This window comes from Setaria viridis, chromosome 5 (genome assembly GCF_005286985.2).
Source record: "Setaria viridis chromosome 5, Setaria_viridis_v4.0, whole genome shotgun sequence".
Taxonomy (NCBI): Eukaryota; Viridiplantae; Streptophyta; class Magnoliopsida; order Poales; family Poaceae; genus Setaria; species Setaria viridis.
In genome coordinates this window covers 37486922-37505946 of record NC_048267.2, presented here as the reverse complement: position 1 = coordinate 37505946, position 19025 = coordinate 37486922, and the positions used below count along the sequence as shown (strand labels likewise).

Genomic DNA, 19025 nt, shown 5'->3' with positions numbered 1-19025 from the left:
ATGGAGTTTGCGCTATTGATAACGAGGTGAGATCTATCCATCAAAGCAATCAAGGTCCGATCCGGCTGTTGACTTGTAAAATTTCTTCCCTCGGTTTCTCGGCCCTCGCAATTAATCTCGTTTCCGCCGACGACACATCTATGGCCGCCGGCCTCCTAGAAGATGATGACGACCAGTGGGATTTCATAGAGAAGCATCCATGGGCCAAGCACATGGTGATAACAATAGCCATCCTCTTCTTCGTGGCATCCGTGTCCTACCTCTTGTGGGTTGACCAGCCGGACTTCGCGCCCAGGGAGTACTGGGTGAAGGTGCCCGGCGTCGAGGGGCTCGAGCGGAGCGACGACGCGGTGGCCGCGCCCACCTTCAACATCACCCTCCGCGTCAACACCGAGGGCATCTCGCGAGCCGTCTGCGGCAGAGGCGACCGCGTGGATGTGGCGTACGAGGGCGTGCCGCTCGCGCACGGCGACCTGCCCGACTTCTGCGTGCCGCCGGCGACCGTGGGCTCGATCCCCGCCGTGGCCTCCAGCGAGGGGCTGGGCCTTCCCGACGAGCTGTACGAGCGCATGGAGCGCCAGCGCCGGCGGAACGAGCGCGTGAAGCTGGCGGTGCACGTGCGGATGCACGAGATCACCGGCAGCCGCGGTTCGCCTCTGCTGTTGTCGTGCACGGCGATACTGCACGGGCGACCAAAGGGCCCGTTTCTCTGCGAAGTTTTCGGGCTACCACGTGATGACTTTACAATGCTAGGGTATTAGAAATATGTGCGTGGCATGCACGCAGCAATTTCATGCCAATTACCAAATAGTTCGGTTCTTGACGGTGATATAAGTATCTTCTCTAACGCATTTTGTACTCTCTTTAGTTTGGAAAAAAAAATCTCTCTTGCCTTATTGCAGGCAGGTGCATTACATAGTTTCGTTATTTTGTGGACAGTTACTTAATTGCTTAACAGTAGTTCCATCTTTCCAGGCAAATACATATTGATGTCGTCTAATAGATGATCTCCTACATTGACACGTAATCTTGTGACGACTTAATAGATAACCCTTGCAATGTGCTGTCTTCTAAGTTGTAATTTGTGCACATGAAAAAAAGAACTATTTTGACTTGCATGGAGTTGTCTCGTTCATAGTTCTAAAGTTTAGCTTACGATGAGGTGGTTGTTACGTGAAACAACCACCTTGTTCTCTCACCTCGTTCTCTTTCCTCCATATCACCCTAATTTTACGTGGGACTGCATGAGACGATCTCTGAGACCGCTTACGTGTAGCAATGTACATGTCCTAAATGGTCCAAATTGACATGCTTTTATATTTTTTATGGATATAAGTTATTTACCATTATTTTTATGCTAATTACACTATTTCTTTTGAAACTAGAGTCTTTGTTTCGAGCTATTTGGCTAAGCAAACTTTCTGGACCGGACCATATTTGGCCCAACCTATTAACTCCCTCACGCCCGTGTTTCCACCTCCATTGAGAAGCTCCATTGTGACACATTATGATACATTGGGAGGCATTGCTCGCCTGTTAGGTCGACTTAAATGCTTTCACGCATACATGGACAACTCTAGCGAACTTTTCTAAGTAGGGGTTGTGGTGGCGACAATCACGTGCGAGGTTGTCCTTACCAAATGCGGCTCAATATTGGCTCATGTAGTCATGTCTACCTGTACGTGGGCACTATTACAACGACGACGACTGTCCGGCTGATGAATTTTGCATCATCTTATCTCTTAGGGTTAGGGTTTCTTTCAACTTTTGTGGAAAATCTAAATCTATCATTTTGAGAATCTAGGGAGTTTCTACTTATTAGAGTTTGCAATTTGAAATTTATTTTTCCTCAATCTTAATGGTTAACCGATAGCTGGAGACATCGGTTTCTATGTGTTTTCTCTAATATTTTATAAGGTGTGTGCAAGAAAGACGAAGTCATATGATAGGTGGATATTGGTTTTTCTTCGTATATTTTCTTTTTTCCTTTTGATTTTTTATTTGGATTTTGCTGTTTTTCAGGGCATTTAGAGACTGCTAGGGGCGGATAGATGGGCGGACAGTTGATAGAAGGGAAACTTGTCTGCAGAACTCAATATGATGATGATGATAATAATAATAATAATAATAATAATAATAATAATAATAATAATAATAATAATAATAATGATGATGATGATGATAACGCCCGGTTGAAAAGGAAATATTTTCTAAGATTCGGTACAAACCTCTAGGTAGATCGCATATGCCAAAGGAATTTGAATAGTGTACGTGTAATCTCCTGCGCATCGTGTGTTTGATCGGATCCTAAATTCCATCGGCTAGCTGTGGCAGCAAGAACACCTTCCAGCAGTACACATCAGATGGGCGCGAGTTACCTCACACATCAGGATCTTGAAGAGCCACGACTGGCTTGCTTGATCCTGATCAAACCGCAGGAGTCGACACAACACACGGTCCGCGATCGGCCGGAGAGGAAGAACTGAAGAAGTGTGACGAGGCCTGTGCGAAGCACTTCAGAGGAGCTTCGGCGGCACGCAGGGAGGTAAAAGGGCGAGACAAGATTGACAGCGAGCGGCGAGAGATCGTCCAGTCGAGCCAATCGGGTATTTGGACAACGCAAGGGCAAAATCGTCCACTCTCATGGGCTGGAAAAGGGAAAAGAGGAAAATTGGAGGGGTAAAAAAAAGGAGGAAAACACCTGGATCGAATAAATTTGCATGTTGGGTATTAAAGAGAGTAGCAGAGCATTTCACAGAGGGAAGTGACAAATTTACATGGTCACAACAATTAGCTGACGAAATAATAGTCGCAAATGAGAAGCCTTCTCAGACTCAACAGTTTCCAAGTTATACTTAGTCACCGTGATAGCATCTTCATTCAGTGGACAAGGATTTGGCGCCTGAACTGTCTTTTTTCCTGTCTACAGCAGTTACAACTTACAAACAATCGATGTGCAATTTGTTGCACCACAGGCAGCCTTTCCATCATTTAGCACGCAGAAATCATCCTAAGCACTGAGAAGACACAGAGGGACATCATCTGAAACAAAGAGTGAAGACAGGGATATTAGCCATTCATGGAAGAAATTAGCACTATTTCTTTTGTCAAATTGGTATGTAATTTTGATTTTCTTTTTTTCTTTCTTGTTGTGATCAAATGATTCCATTTAACTATGTATGAAAAACAGAAATAACCCCCTATCTCTTACCGGTGTGTGGGTGTGTCATACCAAGCACTCCTGTAGCTTGCTTGCTAAGTAGCTCGCCATATCTCATATTGGGTCACACTGTATGAATATGGCACAAGTTTGGAAACTTCAGCAGTAAGAGTAGCTATTATCTACAAAAGGGAAAATGAAAAATAAGAAAATCCGTACGATATCTACCGTGATAACATTGATATTACTTTTTTACTTACCTTAAATATACATGGTGATGTAACTAATGTGTTAAAAAAAATCAGCTCTCGGTATAAGACTACCAATTTGATGGTGGTTTCGAAGGTTACTCAATATTGTGGTTATCAACAGTTTTTCTTGTCAAATTGGTGCATAATTATGATTTCTTGTTGGTGTGATCAAATCTTTGCTATGTATGAAACAGGAATAACCCCTAGGTCTTACCAGCACCTGGATATGTCATATGAAGCACTCCTGTAACCTTCTTCTGAAGTAGTTTGTCATATCTCTTATTGGGTCACACGACATGAATATCACATCTAAAAATCTGAAAACCGCACCAACAAGAGTAGCTATCTACAAAAGGTGAAAGGGAAAAAAAAGAGAAAATCAGTACGATACCATGATTTACACACACACACACACTTATATAGTACCTTTTACTTGCCTTAAATGCATGATGCTGTATACCAGGTGGTAGAAGCTCAAGCTCATTTCTTATTGTAACGATGCAAGAAATACCAGGAATGACCCCCAGGATTGCAACTAACAGAGGTATCACCTCGATCTTTGTAGATGCACCCTGCATTGTTATCGGAAATCACCAAGCATATGTGAAACATTATAAAACCATGAAAAACGGTACATATGCCTACAGTCCAAATTGCAATTAACAAAGTACCTATTCAAAACCTTAGTTGTATGTCTATTTTTGTTTATCAGTGTAGCCTAAGCATTAACTTTGAGTTCAACTATCTGTTACATTGATTATGCAGTGAAATTATGCCAAATACTTAAACAATTGAATTGATCAAACCTGGCTCACAAAGCGCAGGGTGTGCATGCACACAGTGAGAAGAATAAGCATAATCTCCAATATGATGGTATTCTTGTAACAAAGGCTGTCAGTAAGCACAATCAACAGATATGATATGCAGAAAGAGCCGATAACAATTCTTGCTGCCTGCAAATTATGAGCAAGTTTACATGTTATTGTTAGTTCAGACTACTTTATTGCTAAAAAAGAGAAATATAATATCTGCATGCATTAACTTATATGTTACTTGTACCTCAGAAATAGAATAATGACGCGCCAAAATTATCAACAGCACCAAGCTGACACTGAGGAAGATAAAAGGACCCAAACTCCTGAAAAGTAGTGTCCAAGTGCTATCTGAAACTTTGGCCAGTAACTGCTCCTTGAATGTGTAGAGAATCGCAGTCAAACTATGAACAACTGTTGCTACAAGCCAATTCTGGTATCTCATAGCTGAGACACCATGGTCACGCACTTGCAAAAGCGGCGCCGAAAGCGTATCATCATTAACATTGGTACCAGCCACCTGCACTATCTTCCAGACTCCAGGTCTGTCAAAGGATAAGCACATTTTTTTGCGAACATATATATATGAAAAGTATTAGTGCAAGATTATGCCAATTAAAATCAACTGCAAAGTCAGGCTTCGATAACAATAAGTAAAATAAAAAGGAAATATACGTGTTCTCATTTTTACCTCTTGGTGCTCTTCTAGTAATATTGCTAGTATTTCAACAAATAGAAAACTAGCAAATAACTTCCATCTGAAGACACATAACGAAATAGCACATAGGAGAATGAAGTACGAAGAATTTGAATCCATAACAAATTCATATTACTGAATTCATTTTAAATTCAAATTCTTGAGCTGATGACTATCCTGAATCCATGACAACACATAATATGGGCGTTCCATCGATTCCTTTCCACATATAAAACGAAAAAGATGAGCGTTAGAATTAAAATTAGAGTCAACTTCATAATGGCATATTGAGAGTCCAACTATGTCCCATGTTATTAGCTCTATATATCATCACTAATTGATATTATACAATCAATTGAGCAGCTATATTCAGCAACATACATTGAACTAATAAGTGGGACACAATTAGATGTCTCATTAACGACAAAGTACAAATACTTACATGGATGCACATGTGAGGAGGAAAGAAACAATAAGCCCTGAAATAAGATTATGAAACATATAAGAGTAACATCTATGGTGGAAAAAAGTTGAGATGATTTTTTTTATACATACCAACGACGTCCTGCATCGATACCACCAAGCCCTTAAATAAAGAATACAACCATGAAAAAAGTAAGGTAGAATATACATTACTATGGAAAAACATAAAAACAAGGAGATATAAAATAATTTAAACATAGGAAATGGTACAAAGACTGGAATTATTGCCGCCTCTCCTTGCTTCCTTAAAAACCATGCTTGAAGCATGCCAGTTATACCATAGTAGTTATTGAAACTGGGCCGACAATTTAACCAACCACACATTTGGTTCATAGTTCCATGGGTCCAACTGGTTGCATTATAGATCTAACGTAGACTTGTATATTTAAGTTCCAGACCATACACTACATGTCTGATAGCCTGGTGGTGGGGTGCCTTGATGCCAATCCCCATATCAGCATGAGGAGACTGAGTTTGCTACCGGCTCACTACCCACTGGTCGGCAAGGCAACCTCCTCCAGTCTTCGAGACGGACGTGATGCAGCACTGTTGTTTTTTTAGGCGATTGTGTAGATATAGGGTAAGGCTGAATGCATCTAGCGATTCCGATTTTGTTATATACAAGGCAACATTGGAGTCATAAGAAATCATTGCTAATTTTTTTTCATACGATCCTATTCCTAGTCACCGATAGAGGATATATAATACGCCGCATTTGCTCTTACGCTAACAAATACTACGAAATTTGCAGAATTCACATCAGAAAACATTCGGTTGAGATTTTTCAGGTTTAGGATGGCGTTTTGCGAATTCATCTCGTCGGAGAGATTTAGGGTTTATAGCGAAAACTTGCATCGCGCAGAGGTGATAGTTGGGCAAACCTGAGGAATCGCAGCAGCAGGAGCGGGGGCAGGTGCTCCGGCAGGGGAGAAAGTCAGAGGAAGGTAGAGGGGCCGCATCTCGCCGTCGCAGTTCAAGGCCTCGTAGAAGATGATGACGACCAGTGCGATTTCATGGAGAAGCATCCATGGGCCAAGCACCGGCGATGAGGGCGGGCAACACGGCTCGCCGGTCGGTTGGGGCGGGTCGGCGAGGTAGGGAGAGGACAGAGGGGGGCGGCGAGCGGCTAGAGAAATCGGAAGAACACGCGGAAATCATAAATAGAGATGGAAGCAGGCACCGTTCCGGGCTGGACGTGGCTACGTACATGGGAAACGAGCCCGTATAAACAGAAGCTTGCAAGTGGGCTCGAAAAAGGCCCCAAGTGGGCTGCTATGTCCAAATAGGCCCCGTGTAAACAGATCTGTTTAGTTATTTTTGCTTGACAACGCACCAGATTTGTATTAACTTTTACTAAAAAAACAGATTTGTGTTAACTCACTTGGTCGGTATCTGCCGTTTTGGTTAATAGAGTATGTTCTTATAAAAAGGTCTTATATATAATGAAATCAGATGAACAGTATAACTTATAGGTATACATTTTCTGACTTTGAAACTAAAATATTACCGATTTGTAAGGACGTATGATTTACATGCAAAACCAAACCTTTCTTCCAGTCATAGCAAACATTCCAAACCAAAAGTGAATTGTTTATTTGCATCGGACTAGTAGAAAAGAGTTGCACTGAATAAAACCACCTGTATACAATGGTAAAGGTATATATCATGGTGGCGAGGAAATACACTATCTATTCCTTATCCTTGTTAGTACTTTTGTTTTGGTGACATGGTTTCCAAAGCGCACCTTTTGTTTTGCAATAATGCGCACTTTTGACATTTGATAATGCATCTTTCCAGGCACATGCTAGAAAGGTAATGCTTTAACTCAGACATCTGACAGGAGCGAAATTTCGAACGGCCTCCTTATCCCACGTGACAGCAGCAGAGCAGCACGTGTCCAGCTTCATGTGAAGCGTCCCCGCATAAGCAGAGACTAAATGTGATCCAATTTATCAGTCCCAGGAGGCTGATAACACATTTATTCAACAGATAGTTCAGAAACCGTACAACTCCCGAAGGAGCGGGCGGGCAAGCCACACCCAAAGCAAGACTAAAGCGATGACAACACAAATCCAAGTTGCAGTCCAGTCGGACTCCGGGCTGCAATCGGAACTAAGCGTCAGCGGAAGCATCCTGCAAAAGGGCCAACACCGCAGGCAGCGTTGGGTGCAGACGCAACCTCCTACTCGAAGTCCTCGGCGACAAAGTCGGGATCCTCCTCTGGAGTAACAACACAAGGGTGAGTACAAGGGTACTCAGCAAGTCCAACCCCATCCACGGAGGGGGATACAACAGAATATGCACATGAATAAACAAGGAATAAGCTATGGTTTATTTGCAGTAAAGCTGAATTTTAGACACATGCAGGGTTCCATTTCAAAGAAGTTTCATGAAAACATTTTAGTAAACGATATATCAAGTGGGGTTGATCCTACACAAAGGATCTAAGTTTTATCGCTACCGGACTCCCCGTCCGCCGTAGCGCACGGCACACCTGCCGGACACTTCCAAAATTCCACACACCCACACACACAGTAAAATACCAGTCATCCCCAAAAGCTAGTTGTGTGACCGAGTCGTAACTCGTCCAATGCCGTGGACACGGCTACCCGGATAGGTTTTAACTCTGCAGAGGTTGTACACTTTTCCCACAAGTAGGGTACCGTATCGCGATCACCTTAGTGACGGTACGGATCCTAACAAAGCCATTACCCACCTTAGCCAATACTGACTAGTCAACACGGAAGCACCCAAGGGGTTAGCAACCCATCCACGGGGTCGAAACCGGGACCTAAGTCACCAAGAGCTTAGTCCTTTTCCCAAGGGCTCCCGTTGCTCACCAGCACACCTGAAGCCTAGCAGTTTAGCTAGTGGGGTTTATGCTAAGCCGTTGCCCATACAACGGTCGTGTGGTTGTACGATGATGGAATCAGGCAGGATGACACATCAACTCGGTCCTTAGCCATGACAAGATGGATATCTCCCACTCCACTCAACCACTAAGGTACGAGCCCAACAATCCAGCATTCCACACAAGAAACACCCATCCATCTCATCCACCACCTCTCTTTACACCCGAAAACCCAACTCCTCAGTTAAACCTACTCACACATTTATTTTCCGAATAAACAGGTGTAGTCATGTTTGAATTTGGATAATGAGTTCCTAAAGCATTCTAGCAGTATTTACCATCTAAACAGAGCAACTCATATTTAGAGATAAATATGGGACAACAAGGAATAGTCATAACAATCAAGGGGTGCTATCCAACCATGTCTTGCGATAAAACAATATGCATTTTATAAAACAGGCCAATAGGTTGTGTCTGAAAAACTGGGTATTAAATATGCATCAAAGGGTGAGATTGGACTTGCCGTTCTCAAAGCCTTCCGGGAGCTCCTACTCGCGGTACTGGTCCTCGGGCCTCGGCGAGGGAGGGAGAGGACAGAGGGGGCGGCGAGCGGCTAGAGAAATCGGAAGAAACGCGGAAATCATAAATAGAGCTGGAAGCAGGCACCGTTCCGGGCTGGACGTGGCTACGTACATGGGAAACGAGCCCGTATAAACAGAAGCTTGCAAGTGGGCTCGAAAAAGGCCCCAAGTGGGCTGCTATGTCCAAATAGGCCCCGTGTAAACAGATCTGTTTAGTGATTTTTGCTTGACAACGCACCAGATTTGTATTAACTTTTACTAAAAAAACAGATTTGTGTTAACTCACTTGGTCGGTATCTGCCGTTTTGGTTAATAGAGTATGTTCTTATAAAAAGGTCTTGTATATAATGAAATCAGATGAACAGTATAACTCATAGGTATACATTTTCTGACTTTGAAACTAAAATATTACCGATTTGTAAGGACGTATGATTTACATGCAAAACCAAACCTTTCTTCCAGTCATAGCAAACATTCCAAACCAAAAGTGAATTGTTTATTTGCATCGGACTAGTAGAAAAGAGTTGCACTGAATAAAACCACCTGTATACAATGGTAAAGGTATATATCATGGTGGCGAGGAAATACACTATCTATTCCTTATCCTTGTTAGTACTTTTGTTTTGGTGACATGGTTTCCAAAGCGCACCTTTTGTTTTGCAATAATGCGCACTTTTGACATTTGATAATGCATCTTTCCAGGCACATGCTAGAAAGGTAATGCTTTAACTCAGACATCTGACAGGAGCGAAATTTCGAACAGCCTCCTTATCCCACGTGACAGCAGCAGAGAAGCACGTGTCCAGCTTCATGCCACATGAGCTTTATGCTTATCCTTTCGCTCTACGTTTACCTCGGCTTACAAGTTCCTACTGCACACATCATGGCTCTTGGAGGCCATGCTTCGCGCCGCGCGCCCATCGCCGCTGCCGTTGGCAGCTTCCTGCTGCTAGATGGCAAGCTCCTGCCCCATCCCCACGCCATCGCACCTCCTTGCTTCCTTCAATTTAGGTCATGGGAGAGGATCACGTGGACCTCCTTGAGGAGCTATCTCCCTCACCTTCAGCCCTTTTGCCTCCGGTGTGACAGGGGCAAGCTGCGCCGGTCGTCGGAGGAGCTCCACTTGGAAGGGCGTCGGGCGCTGCTCGAGTGTCGGGGGCGCGGGCCGCTGCTCCCCCGCGGTCAGAGGTGAGCCGCACCGGCCTGGCCGCCGCCATCCTCCTCCTCCTCTTCCTCTATGTTGCAGTTGTTATTTCTTGATGTTGCGATGGACCAACGGAGCGTCCGATGGGAAGTTTTCCCATCGGACGTCCGGGCGCTAGCAACGCCCATGCTAGAATATAAAAAAAAAATCATGACAAAAACTAGCAAAGCCTAAACACTTTTATGCATACGAGACAACATGTATAGAATTCAGACACAGTTTATTTGAGAATTGAAAGGGTACACCAAATGTTGCTCGTCACGCTGAGCACAGGAACACAACTGACAGATAACCTCTAGCTAAGTCCTTGTTGTGACCTCCTTCATCATCTTAACCTTGCCGTCGAACGTGCGAGGAATATCTGTGCCAATGTGACCGCCGACGGGGTACACCATCACGTTAACGTCGAGCTCCACCGCGCCCGAGAGCCAGTCTGACGCCATGCGGTCGCGGAGTCGCCGCGACAGCCCCACCCTGCCTCCCCGCGCCACCACCTCGACGTCTTTGGCCCAGCGCCCCTTCGCGCAGTCCCGTGGCTCCACGCGTGCCCAGCCGAGCGCCACGCCCGAGTACGTCACGGCCACGCGCGCGCTGTCGACGCAGGTATTGTTCATCCGGAGCGTGACGTTGAACGACGGCGAGACGAGGCGGGCGGCGCGGCCCGGGTCGATGCCCTCGTAGCCGGTGAGCTCGACGGAGTATGAGGGTTCAGGGTACGTCGTCAGTGCACCCGCGGCGACGATGATGGCAAGTGCCGCCAGAGTACTACCGCCCATGATTGCAGTAATGAAAGGACACGCAGCCGAGCAGCAGCCGCGGCGGTTCCGGCCACGTGCTGCTGGCTTCGGGTCGTCGGCTTTCATGGCGTGGTAGGGCTCGGCCGCCGCCGCCTCGAGGTCGATGCCCAGACCCATTGTTTGTTCAGCACCTCAGGCTGGCAGTAGGAGACGGAGAGGGATCGATTCGATACGGATCAGGTGGTTGAAAAAAGGGGCATGCCGGCCGCACAGCAACTATATGCAGGCGTTGTCGACTTTGCAGAGTCTGTTAATGTCCCGGCTCCTATTTTGTTCCGGAGTATAGTCCGCGAGTAAGAGACGTCATAGGATACGTGTATGTCAAGAGAACATGGAGTTTGCGCTATTGATAACGAGGTGAGATCTATCCATCAAAGCAATCAAGGTCCGATCCGGCTGTTGACTTGTAAAATTTCTTCCCTCGGTTTCTCGGCCCTCGCAATTAATCTCGTTTCCGCCGACGACACATCTATGGCCGCCGGCCTCCTAGAAGATGATGACGACCAGTGGGATTTCATAGAGAAGCATCCATGGGCCAAGCACATGGTGATAACAATAGCCATCCTCTTCTTCGTGGCATCCGTGTCCTACCTCTTGTGGGTTGACCAGCCGGACTTCGCGCCCAGGGAGTACTGGGTGAAGGTGCCCGGCGTCGAGGGGCTCGAGCGGAGCGACGACGCGGTGGCCGCGCCCACCTTCAACATCACCCTCCGCGTCAACACCGAGGGCATCTCGCGAGCCGTCTGCGGCAGAGGCGACCGCGTGGATGTGGCGTACGAGGGCGTGCCGCTCGCGCACGGCGACCTGCCCGACTTCTGCGTGCCGCCGGCGACCGTGGGCTCGATCCCCGCCGTGGCCTCCAGCGAGGGGCTGGGCCTTCCCGACGAGCTGTACGAGCGCATGGAGCGCCAGCGCCGGCGGAACGAGCGCGTGAAGCTGGCGGTGCACGTGCGGATGCACGAGATCACCGGCAGCCGCGGTTCGCCTCTGCTGTTGTCGTGCACGGCGATACTGCACGGGCGACCAAAGGGCCCGTTTCTCTGCGAAGTTTTCGGGCTACCACGTGATGACTTTACAATGCTAGGGTATTAGAAATATGTGCGTGGCATGCACGCAGCAATTTCATGCCAATTACCAAATAGTTCGGTTCTTGACGGTGATATAAGTATCTTCTCTAACGCATTTTGTACTCTCTTTAGTTTGGAAAAAAAAATCTCTCTTGCCTTATTGCAGGCAGGTGCATTACATAGTTTCGTTATTTTGTGGACAGTTACTTAATTGCTTAACAGTAGTTCCATCTTTCCAGGCAAATACATATTGATGTCGTCTAATAGATGATCTCCTACATTGACACGTAATCTTGTGACGACTTAATAGATAACCCTTGCAATGTGCTGTCTTCTAAGTTGTAATTTGTGCACATGAAAAAAAGAACTATTTTGACTTGCATGGAGTTGTCTCGTTCATAGTTCTAAAGTTTAGCTTACGATGAGGTGGTTGTTACGTGAAACAACCACCTTGTTCTCTCACCTCGTTCTCTTTCCTCCATATCACCCTAATTTTACGTGGGACTGCATGAGACGATCTCTGAGACCGCTTACGTGTAGCAATGTACATGTCCTAAATGGTCCAAATTGACATGCTTTTATATTTTTTATGGATATAAGTTATTTACCATTATTTTTATGCTAATTACACTATTTCTTTTGAAACTAGAGTCTTTGTTTCGAGCTATTTGGCTAAGCAAACTTTCTGGACCGGACCATATTTGGCCCAACCTATTAACTCCCTCACGCCCGTGTTTCCACCTCCATTGAGAAGCTCCATTGTGACACATTATGATACATTGGGAGGCATTGCTCGCCTGTTAGGTCGACTTAAATGCTTTCACGCATACATGGACAACTCTAGCGAACTTTTCTAAGTAGGGGTTGTGGTGGCGACAATCACGTGCGAGGTTGTCCTTACCAAATGCGGCTCAATATTGGCTCATGTAGTCATGTCTACCTGTACGTGGGCACTATTACAACGACGACGACTGTCCGGCTGATGAATTTTGCATCATCTTATCTCTTAGGGTTAGGGTTTCTTTCAACTTTTGTGGAAAATCTAAATCTATCATTTTGAGAATCTAGGGAGTTTCTACTTATTAGAGTTTGCAATTTGAAATTTATTTTTCCTCAATCTTAATGGTTAACCGATAGCTGGAGACATCGGTTTCTATGTGTTTTCTCTAATATTTTATAAGGTGTGTGCAAGAAAGACGAAGTCATATGATAGGTGGATATTGGTTTTTCTTCGTATATTTTCTTTTTTCCTTTTGATTTTTTATTTGGATTTTGCTGTTTTTCAGGGCATTTAGAGACTGCTAGGGGCGGATAGATGGGCGGACAGTTGATAGAAGGGAAACTTGTCTGCAGAACTCAATATGATGATGATGATAATAATAATAATAATAATAATAATAATAATAATAATAATAATAATAATAATAATAATGATGATGATGATGATAACGCCCGGTTGAAAAGGAAATATTTTCTAAGATTCGGTACAAACCTCTAGGTAGATCGCATATGCCAAAGGAATTTGAATAGTGTACGTGTAATCTCCTGCGCATCGTGTGTTTGATCGGATCCTAAATTCCATCGGCTAGCTGTGGCAGCAAGAACACCTTCCAGCAGTACACATCAGATGGGCGCGAGTTACCTCACACATCAGGATCTTGAAGAGCCACGACTGGCTTGCTTGATCCTGATCAAACCGCAGGAGTCGACACAACACACGGTCCGCGATCGGCCGGAGAGGAAGAACTGAAGAAGTGTGACGAGGCCTGTGCGAAGCACTTCAGAGGAGCTTCGGCGGCACGCAGGGAGGTAAAAGGGCGAGACAAGATTGACAGCGAGCGGCGAGAGATCGTCCAGTCGAGCCAATCGGGTATTTGGACAACGCAAGGGCAAAATCGTCCACTCTCATGGGCTGGAAAAGGGAAAAGAGGAAAATTGGAGGGGTAAAAAAAAGGAGGAAAACACCTGGATCGAATAAATTTGCATGTTGGGTATTAAAGAGAGTAGCAGAGCATTTCACAGAGGGAAGTGACAAATTTACATGGTCACAACAATTAGCTGACGAAATAATAGTCGCAAATGAGAAGCCTTCTCAGACTCAACAGTTTCCAAGTTATACTTAGTCACCGTGATAGCATCTTCATTCAGTGGACAAGGATTTGGCGCCTGAACTGTCTTTTTTCCTGTCTACAGCAGTTACAACTTACAAACAATCGATGTGCAATTTGTTGCACCACAGGCAGCCTTTCCATCATTTAGCACGCAGAAATCATCCTAAGCACTGAGAAGACACAGAGGGACATCATCTGAAACAAAGAGTGAAGACAGGGATATTAGCCATTCATGGAAGAAATTAGCACTATTTCTTTTGTCAAATTGGTATGTAATTTTGATTTTCTTTTTTTCTTTCTTGTTGTGATCAAATGATTCCATTTAACTATGTATGAAAAACAGAAATAACCCCCTATCTCTTACCGGTGTGTGGGTGTGTCATACCAAGCACTCCTGTAGCTTGCTTGCTAAGTAGCTCGCCATATCTCATATTGGGTCACACTGTATGAATATGGCACAAGTTTGGAAACTTCAGCAGTAAGAGTAGCTATTATCTACAAAAGGGAAAATGAAAAATAAGAAAATCCGTACGATATCTACCGTGATAACATTGATATTACTTTTTTACTTACCTTAAATATACATGGTGATGTAACTAATGTGTTAAAAAAAATCAGCTCTCGGTATAAGACTACCAATTTGATGGTGGTTTCGAAGGTTACTCAATATTGTGGTTATCAACAGTTTTTCTTGTCAAATTGGTGCATAATTATGATTTCTTGTTGGTGTGATCAAATCTTTGCTATGTATGAAACAGGAATAACCCCTAGGTCTTACCAGCACCTGGATATGTCATATGAAGCACTCCTGTAACCTTCTTCTGAAGTAGTTTGTCATATCTCTTATTGGGTCACACGACATGAATATCACATCTAAAAATCTGAAAACCGCACCAACAAGAGTAGCTATCTACAAAAGGTGAAAGGGAAAAAAAAGAGAAAATCAGTACGATACCATGATTTACACACACACACACACTTATATAGTACCTTTTACTTGCCTTAAATGCATGATGCTGTATACCAGGTGGTAGAAGCTCAAGCTCATTTCTTATTGTAACGATGCAAGAAATACCAGGAATGACCCCCAGGATTGCAACTAACAGAGGTATCACCTCGATCTTTGTAGATGCACCCTGCATTGTTATCGGAAATCACCAAGCATATGTGAAACATTATAAAACCATGAAAAACGGTACATATGCCTACAGTCCAAATTGCAATTAACAAAGTACCTATTCAAAACCTTAGTTGTATGTCTATTTTTGTTTATCAGTGTAGCCTAAGCATTAACTTTGAGTTCAACTATCTGTTACATTGATTATGCAGTGAAATTATGCCAAATACTTAAACAATTGAATTGATCAAACCTGGCTCACAAAGCGCAGGGTGTGCATGCACACAGTGAGAAGAATAAGCATAATCTCCAATATGATGGTATTCTTGTAACAAAGGCTGTCAGTAAGCACAATCAACAGATATGATATGCAGAAAGAGCCGATAACAATTCTTGCTGCCTGCAAATTATGAGCAAGTTTACATGTTATTGTTAGTTCAGACTACTTTATTGCTAAAAAAGAGAAATATAATATCTGCATGCATTAACTTATATGTTACTTGTACCTCAGAAATAGAATAATGACGCGCCAAAATTATCAACAGCACCAAGCTGACACTGAGGAAGATAAAAGGACCCAAACTCCTGAAAAGTAGTGTCCAAGTGCTATCTGAAACTTTGGCCAGTAACTGCTCCTTGAATGTGTAGAGAATCGCAGTCAAACTATGAACAACTGTTGCTACAAGCCAATTCTGGTATCTCATAGCTGAGACACCATGGTCACGCACTTGCAAAAGCGGCGCCGAAAGCGTATCATCATTAACATTGGTACCAGCCACCTGCACTATCTTCCAGACTCCAGGTCTGTCAAAGGATAAGCACATTTTTTTGCGAACATATATATATGAAAAGTATTAGTGCAAGATTATGCCAATTAAAATCAACTGCAAAGTCAGGCTTCGATAACAATAAGTAAAATAAAAAGGAAATATACGTGTTCTCATTTTTACCTCTTGGTGCTCTTCTAGTAATATTGCTAGTATTTCAACAAATAGAAAACTAGCAAATAACTTCCATCTGAAGACACATAACGAAATAGCACATAGGAGAATGAAGTACGAAGAATTTGAATCCATAACAAATTCATATTACTGAATTCATTTTAAATTCAAATTCTTGAGCTGATGACTATCCTGAATCCATGACAACACATAATATGGGCGTTCCATCGATTCCTTTCCACATATAAAACGAAAAAGATGAGCGTTAGAATTAAAATTAGAGTCAACTTCATAATGGCATATTGAGAGTCCAACTATGTCCCATGTTATTAGCTCTATATATCATCACTAATTGATATTATACAATCAATTGAGCAGCTATATTCAGCAACATACATTGAACTAATAAGTGGGACACAATTAGATGTCTCATTAACGACAAAGTACAAATACTTACATGGATGCACATGTGAGGAGGAAAGAAACAATAAGCCCTGAAATAAGATTATGAAACATATAAGAGTAACATCTATGGTGGAAAAAAGTTGAGATGATTTTTTTTATACATACCAACGACGTCCTGCATCGATACCACCAAGCCCTTAAATAAAGAATACAACCATGAAAAAAGTAAGGTAGAATATACATTACTATGGAAAAACATAAAAACAAGGAGATATAAAATAATTTAAACATAGGAAATGGTACAAAGACTGGAATTATTGCCGCCTCTCCTTGCTTCCTTAAAAACCATGCTTGAAGCATGCCAGTTATACCATAGTAGTTATTGAAACTGGGCCGACAATTTAACCAACCACACATTTGGTTCATAGTTCCATGGGTCCAACTGGTTGCATTATAGATCTAACGTAGACTTGTATATTTAAGTTCCAGACCATACACTACATGTCTGATAGCCTGGTGGTGGGGTGCCTTGATGCCAATCCCCATATCAGCATGAGGAGACTGAGTTTGCTACCGGCTCACTACCCACTGGTCGGCAAGGCAACCTCCTCCAGTCTTCGAGACGGACGTGATGCAGCACTGTTGTTTTTTTAGGCGATTGTGTAGATATAGGGTAAGGCTGAATGCATCTAGCGATTCCGATTTTGTTATATACAAGGCAACATTGGAGTCATAAGAAATCATTGCTAATTTTTTTTCATACGATCCTATTCCTAGTCACCGATAGAGGATATATAATACGCCGCATTTGCTCTTACGCTAACAAATACTACGAAATTTGCAGAATTCACATCAGAAAACATTCGGTTGAGATTTTTCAGGTTTAGGATGGCGTTTTGCGAATTCATCTCGTCGGAGAGATTTAGGGTTTATAGCGAAAACTTGCATCGCGCAGAGGTGATAGTTGGGCAAACCTGAGGAATCGCAGCAGCAGGAGCGGGGGCAGGTGCTCCGGCAGGGGAGAAAGTCAGAGGAAGGTAGAGGGGCCGCATCTCGCCGTCGCAGTTCAAGGCCTCGTAGAAGATGATGACGACCAGTGCGATTTCATGGAGAAGCATCCATGGGCCAAGCACCGGCGATGAGGGCGGGCAACACGGCTCGCCGGTCGGTTGGGGCGGGTCGGCGAGGTAGGGAGAGGACAGAGGGGGGCGGCGAGCGGCTAGAGAAATCGGAAGAACACGCGGAAATCATAAATAGAGATGGAAGCAGGCACCGTTCCGGGCTGGACGTGGCTACGTACATGGGAAACGAGCCCGTATAAACAGAAGCTTGCAAGTGGGCTCGAAAAAGGCCCCAAGTGGGCTGCTATGTCCAAATAGGCCCCGTGTAAACAGATCTGTTTAGTTATTTTTGCTTGACAACGCACCAGATTTGTATTAACTTTTACTAAAAAAACAGATTTGTGTTAACTCACTTGGTCGGTATCTGCCGTTTTGGTTAATAGAGTATGTTCTTATAAAAAGGTCTTATATATAATGAAATCAGATGAACAGTATAACTTATAGGTATACATTTTCTGACTTTGAAACTAAAATATTACCGATTTGTAAGGACGTATGATTTACATGCAAAACCAAACCTTTCTTCCAGTCATAGCAAACATTCCAAACCAAAAGTGAATTGTTTATTTGCATCGGACTAGTAGAAAAGAGTTGCACTGAATAAAACCACCTGTATACAATGGTAAAGGTATATATCATGGTGGCGAGGAAATACACTATCTATTCCTTATCCTTGTTAGTACTTTTGTTTTGGTGACATGGTTTCCAAAGCGCACCTTTTGTTTTGCAATAATGCGCACTTTTGACATTTGATAATGCATCTTTCCAGGCACATGCTAGAAAGGTAATGCTTTAACTCAGACATCTGACAGGAGCGAAATTTCGAACGGCCTCCTTATCCCACGTGACAGCAGCAGAGCAGCACGTGTCCAGCTTCATGTGAAGCGTCCCCGCATAAGCAGAGACTAAATGTGATCCAATTTATCAGTCCCAGGAGGCTGATAACACATTTATTCAACAGATAGTTCAGAAACCGTACAACTCCCGAAGGAGCGGGCGGGCAAGCCACACCCAAAGCAAGACTAAAGCGATGACAACACAAATCCAAGTTGCAGTCCAGTCGGACTCCGGGCTGCAATCGGAACTAAGCGTCAGCGGAAGCATCCTGCAAAAGGGCCAACACCGCAGGCAGCGTTGGGTGCAGACGCAACCTCCTACTCGAAGTCCTCGGCGACAAAGTCGGGATCCTCCTCTGGAGTAACAACACAAGGGTGAGTACAAGGGTACTCAGCAAGTCCAACCCCATCCACGGAGGGGGATACAACAGAATATGCACATGAATAAACAAGGAATAAGCTATGGTTTATTTGCAGTAAAGCTGAATTTTAGACACATGCAGGGTTCCATTTCAAAGAAGTTTCATGAAAACATTTTAGTAAACGATATATCAAGTGGGGTTGATCCTACACAAAGGATCTAAGTTTTAT

At 43.8% G+C, this 19025-nt stretch overlaps 1 protein-coding gene across 2 annotated transcripts; it reads right to left on the bottom strand.

Moving 5' to 3' along the window:
- Positions 1-13957: 13957 nt before the first annotated feature.
- Positions 13958-17751, bottom strand: LOC117855124 (uncharacterized). Of its 2 annotated transcripts, XR_011898395.1 has the most exons (9): positions 17452-17751; positions 16643-16673; positions 16530-16566; positions 16082-16306; positions 15638-15935; positions 15385-15531; positions 14793-15150; positions 14379-14509; positions 13958-14209 (listed from the first exon to the last, which is right to left on the bottom strand). XR_011898395.1 is itself a non-coding variant. In XM_072294271.1 (8 exons), exons 1-4 carry the CDS (start codon positions 17593-17595, stop codon positions 16240-16242), a joined length of 279 nt encoding a protein of 92 aa, XP_072150372.1. In that variant the 5' UTR covers positions 17596-17751; the 3' UTR covers positions 13958-14209; positions 14379-14509; positions 14793-15150; positions 15385-15531; positions 15638-16239. The 2 variants fall into 2 exon arrangements, 1 of the variants encoding a protein (XP_072150372.1); XM_072294271.1 differs by having other exon boundaries at positions 15638-16306.
- Between the last annotated feature and the right edge of the window lie 1274 nt (positions 17752-19025).

What these genes read in the sequence shown, in the direction of transcription:
- LOC117855124 (XM_072294271.1), bottom strand. Translation starts at nt 17,595, where the DNA reads ATGCTTCTCCATGAAATCGCACTGGTCGTCATCATCTTCTACGAGGCC. An exon ending in ATCGATGCAGGACGTCGTTG is followed by an intron (nt 16,567 to 16,642) that starts GTATGTATAAAA and finishes ATCTTATTTCAG; the next exon opens with GGCTTATTGTTTCTTTCCTC. An exon ending in CTCCTCACATGTGCATCCAT is followed by an intron (nt 16,307 to 16,529) that starts GTAAGTATTTGT and finishes ATATGTGGAAAG; the next exon opens with GAATCGATGGAACGCCCATA.